The 4,940-nt window shown below is 39.0% G+C and overlaps 1 protein-coding gene across 1 annotated transcript; it reads left to right on the forward strand.

Moving 5' to 3' along the window:
* Positions 1-307: 307 nt before the first annotated feature.
* On the forward strand, positions 308-4,340 carry LOC148939571 (uncharacterized). The gene is made up of 4 exons (XM_089106910.1): positions 308-1,033; positions 1,129-1,909; positions 2,072-2,316; positions 4,329-4,340. The coding sequence occupies exons 1-4, from the start codon at positions 308-310 to the stop codon at positions 4,338-4,340; spliced, it is 1,764 nt and encodes a 587-aa protein (XP_088963036.1).
* The last annotated feature ends 600 nt before the right edge of the window (positions 4,341-4,940 follow it).

The raw sequence follows: 4,940 nt of genomic DNA on the forward strand, positions 1-4,940 counted from the left end.
TTTAAAACGTATTACCCCTCTAAAAGTGCATTGTCCGCTGCCTTAACGAACCCAATTAAAATTGGTTTCGAACTATTCCGTCTAGAAGAATTCTGCTTTTTGTCTCGAAGGTGTGATCAGTGTCATCATATGGGGCACATAGCGGCGGACTGTAAGGAAACTGAAACTTGTAGCCGCTGTGGAGAAACTGGCCACAGAAGCTCCCCTGAGAACACTTGTCAAAATCCTGCTTGGTGCCTGAATTGCAATTCGACTAGGCGCACATGTTATTACTACGCCTGTCCTGATCACAGAAAAAACTTGAAAGATGGATCACACTCCCAAAATGTGTAGTATTCTGTCTTGGAATATAAATGGGAAAGCACTTGAGAAAACAGTTCTGCTTGATACTATGAGCCAAACAAATGAAGTAATTTGTATACAAGAGCACCTGCTTTCCGAGGACAATACTTTGCTGCTCAAGTTCTCAAGTTCACTCCAGTGTTTTATTCGGCCAGCTGAACGTGTGAAATTCAGAGGTCGGCCATCTGGTGGCTTAGCCACTTTGGTGAGAAAGTCTCTTCAGGCTGAACTTTTAGTATCAAGTAAACACTTCCTCGCTGTTAAAGTTCGCAATACTTTGATAATAAACGTCTATCTTCCTACTAATTATAGATCTAGCCTCTCGGATAGCAAGTTCACGGCTGCATGTATTCAGCTAAGCCGTTACGTGAAGGCTCAAATTTCTGGGAATACAAAAGTTCTATTAATAGGGGACTTCAACTGTGACCTACTTAATACCGAATCTGAAAAGACTCAAATCGTTATAGGTTCCCTTCCTGATCAGTTAAATGTCGTTGATAAGGACAAAGCTTACACATTTATCAGTGTTGCCAACAGCGTCTCAAATCTTGACCATGTGTTAACGAACTTCCCGGTGAGTGAAGAAGTAGAAGTTGCAGCTGATGGTTCATACTCTGACCATTTGCCTTTCTCATTGTCGATAACACTGGACTGTCTAAGGTTGTCGGTTCCATGCAAATACCAATTGAGAGTATACAGTGACTGGAAGCAATTTCGAATGATCTCTTTGCGGCTACTTCTGGGGATATCCTGAGTAAAATAAAAGTTCCCTTCCATCTGCTGCAGAGAAATGCAAACTCGTATTGCAGTGAAAGTGAAATACGTCTGCAGATAAACATTTACTGTGCAGAAATATCGCATGCTCTGAGCACCGTGGAGGGTGTAGCAGTTCCTGTGAAGCATATCCGTAATAGATCGCAGGTGAAAGGGTGGTCTAGAAATCCGGAGCTACCGGCGGCTTGTGCGTCGGCGAAGCTATGGCTGAAAGTTTGGCATGATAGCGGGAAGCCACGAAGTGGAATAGTGAACGAGATTCAAATCCATACTGAACAAAAGTTCAATAAAGCGTTAGATACCCACCGTGCAACCCTCAAAGAATATTTTGTGCAAAAGCTCAGTAAGAATCCGAACCTTATTTGGTCGCTTCGATCTAAGCCTGAAGAAGCTAAGCATAAGTCTAATATTTCTACTAATCAGTGGAGTGCTTACTTTGAGTCCGAGTTCGAAGCGCCTGATCCAGTTCTGCAGTCTAATTACGAGAATGAACTGGCTTATATGCTTACCGACACCTTCGACGAATTCTCAGTGTCACCGGTCTTAATTTGCCAGGCCGTTAAAAAGCTGAAAAAAGTATACTCAAAAGGCTGGAATAGTATTTGTGCTCTACATATTTCTTTAGAAGGTTATGTTCTTTACCATCACATTGCCCTTCTGTTTCAAATGATTTTGACACAAGGGATAGTCCCGAGACTTTTTAGTCTGGGTATGGTTATCCCGATATTAAAGAAAGGGAAGCCAGCCGACCAGCCTTCTTCATATCGGCCAGTAACGATATCTTCAGCATTTTGTAAGCTATTCGAGATTGTTTTGTTTGATGAGATTTACGATAAGTGTGAGATGCCTCCACACCAGTTTGGTTTTCGAAAAGCCCTCGGGTGCACCCATGTACTTTATCTTCTTGCTAACATATTACTTGATGCTCATCTCTCGCGAGAAACTTTGATCTTAGGTCAGTATGATGTCAGGAGAACTTTTGACTCTGGGATTCATGCCCAGATTTTGGTTGAGCTGTGTAAGCGAGGCGTGCGTTCTTCTATTGTAAGGTCACTACGTGATATGTATAGGAACCTCAAGCTTCGTGTTCGTTTGCAAGATGGTGAGCTTAGTGGGGAGGTATCCGTACATAAGGAAATTAAGCAAGGGGTTATAACGTCTCCTACTTTGTATAATAACAGTGTTAATGATGCACAACAGGTTATCTCTCCGAGTTATATTTGCAAGCATATTGACTTGTCACTTCTGGGTTTTGCAGATGATCTTTTAAATCTGTCTCGGTTGCTTTCTTCATTAGAAAATAATTTCTCGCGTCTTGAAGAAAGTTATGCTGATATTGGTTTGCAGTTTAGTGTAGAAAAGTCTGCTGTTTTGTTTTTTAATTGCCCTGAAGATAATGCTACAGTCAGGCTTGGTGAAATTACCGTAACACCGTCGAGTAACATTACGTACCTTGGCCTGCCGATTGGTCGTAATCTTCGAGAGACCCAGTCTTTGCTTATTGAACACCTTTCTAAAAAAGTGCGCATTGCCTATGCAGGTATTGCCACTAGCCGTCACAATTCAGGCCGTAAATATTTGGCTCGTCTTTATAATGCAGTAGCTTTGCCTCATGTCTTGTAACTGTCTTCTTTTTGGAAGCTCCTGAGTGCACGAAACAAGAAAGACACAAGGTCGGTATTTTTCAAGTATTCCCGATATCTTCTTCAAGTGCCACCTTTTGTTAGAAACCATCATATTGTTGCGAAATATGGAATTGTTGAGTCTCTGAGTGCCGTGGAGGAGGTAATTCAGAATTACGTGAAAAAACTAGAGTTTCTGGATCACGAGTGGGCCCACCTTCTCAAATAGTTATGTTATTATGTAGTTCTTTCTGTTTGTATTTGTTTTTCTTGCCAGTTTTTGCTTTTCTTTCTTTTCTTATTTGTGCTCTGTCTTTTTCTGTTGATTGTAAGACAGGTTATTAATAAAATTCATTCATAGTAGCATTATTATGTAACATTATTTATTTAAAGTCAAGAATCTTAACAAAAAATTTGCCTAAGGACTCATCTTTCTTTTAATCTCTTTACACCCCTTTGCGTTGTCGGATGGTACTAAGACATGACTGGGATTACCATCTTAGGCGATTGACAATGGGAATTACCATAATAATGATATTTTGAAGCTCAAAAAAACATCTTCCTTCCTTGAACTCCATGAAAAACGAAAATGTCCTAAATTATATTGTTTGATCTTTTTTAAGCCTTATTTTTGAGTGCGTCTGTCCTACTTGACATCCTGACATTTCAAACAAATCGTCAGACAGAAAAGAGGCAGTTCAAAAAAAAAAAAAAAATGCCATAGAATTACCTTCAATGATTCAGATTCCAAATTTCTTTCAGTTTCATCAAAACTGCCCTCTATAGTCTGTGAACGAATTGATTTTTCCTTTTTTGATTTCCCCTCCCCCTCCATCTTTGAACTTACCTTCCTCGATATGGCTGCCCTGCACCCACCATCTCTACTAATAATACTACTTAGGTAAGTGAAGCTGTCCACTTGATCAATCTTCTCATTACCCAACATTACCTTTTCGCCTTCACTTATTTCTAGTATTAGCGACTTAGCCTTTTTGATAATAATTTGAAATATATTCAAGCATCCTGAACTCGAAAAGCCTCTAAAACCTCATTTATTTTGTTAACATTTTAATCTTAGAATGCTTAAATCATCAGCAAAATCTAAGTCTAGACGATTTTTATCCATTTGATTCCGTGTTCTCCCATTGCCTTTGCTGTACTCCTTAGGACAAAGTCCATCAAAATGATCCATACAAATGGGAATAGAGCGCAACCCTGCTTAACTTCAGTTTCAATACAGAACCAGCTACTAACCACATTTCCCACCTTAACCACAGCAATGTTATTCTCATGCATAGCACAAATCACATAAATGCATTTATTGTGTATACAATACATAGATAGGACCGCCGCTAAAGCTCTTCAATCAGCTGAATCAAATGCTTGTTCATTATTTATAAAAATAAGGACTAAAGGCATTTGATGACATTTGATGACTCAGGCCCTTCTTAATTATTAGCCTAAGAGTGAAAATTTGGTCGAAACATCCTATCCCCTTTTTAAAACCACGCTGTTCTTCTCTTAAAACTTTATCCATAGCATCCCTAGGTCTAAATAGTATCCTCATACTAAATAATTTGTTTCTTACAGAAACCAGCCTAACGTCTCTATAATACCACACTCACTCTTATAACCTTTCTTATGAAGGGGCTTAATAAGAGTTTTTCTAAAACTACTAAGTAATTCCCCTTTTTCAAAAATCATATTCATGATCTTCTGTAACTTATCTCTAACCTTGGAAAGACCCCTAACGAAGTCATCTTTCGGAACGAAATCTTATTTCACCTTATCTTTTGATACTCCTTATTCCTGCTCGTTTCAATAAAAGTCTCGAAGAACAGAGAGAACCAAATTAAATTCAGTCGTGGTATGAGATGTTTTATTTTATTACACTTGTTTTTTCGGCTTCTTTGGCTGTATAAAAATGTAAGCCTCTGAAACTCAACTTCCTCTGTTAGTCCTTATTCCAGCCCATCCCCAATATTAAGTAAAAAAAACAATTTTTTTCGACTGAAAGTAAGGAGCAACATTAAAACTTAAAACAAACATAAACTATTACGCATACGAGGGGGGTTGCCCCCTCCTCAATACCTTGCTCTTCTCACCGTCAGGAATTCCGCATCCTGTTGGTAATTAAATAAAGTTGCGTCTTGTCGGTGCTACTATTTGGAATTGGCATTGATTACATAATGCAAAGCACTA

The sequence above is a fragment of the Artemia sp. Qi Xiang Cuo genome, chromosome 21 (genome assembly GCF_049724085.1).
Source record: "Artemia sp. Qi Xiang Cuo chromosome 21, ASM4972408v1, whole genome shotgun sequence".
NCBI classification, from domain to species: domain Eukaryota; kingdom Metazoa; phylum Arthropoda; class Branchiopoda; order Anostraca; family Artemiidae; genus Artemia; species Artemia sp. Qi Xiang Cuo.

Bases quoted from the DNA above. Each gene is read 5' to 3' on its own strand.
- LOC148939571 (XM_089106910.1), top strand. From the start codon at position 308: ATGGATCACACTCCCAAAATGTGTAGTATTCTGTCTTGGAATATAAAT. The intron at 1,034-1,128 runs GTATACAGTGAC...CATCTGCTGCAG, and splicing joins CATGCAAATACCAATTGAGA to AGAAATGCAAACTCGTATTG. The intron at 1,910-2,071 runs GTAAGCTATTCG...CTTTGATCTTAG, and splicing joins AACGATATCTTCAGCATTTT to GTCAGTATGATGTCAGGAGA.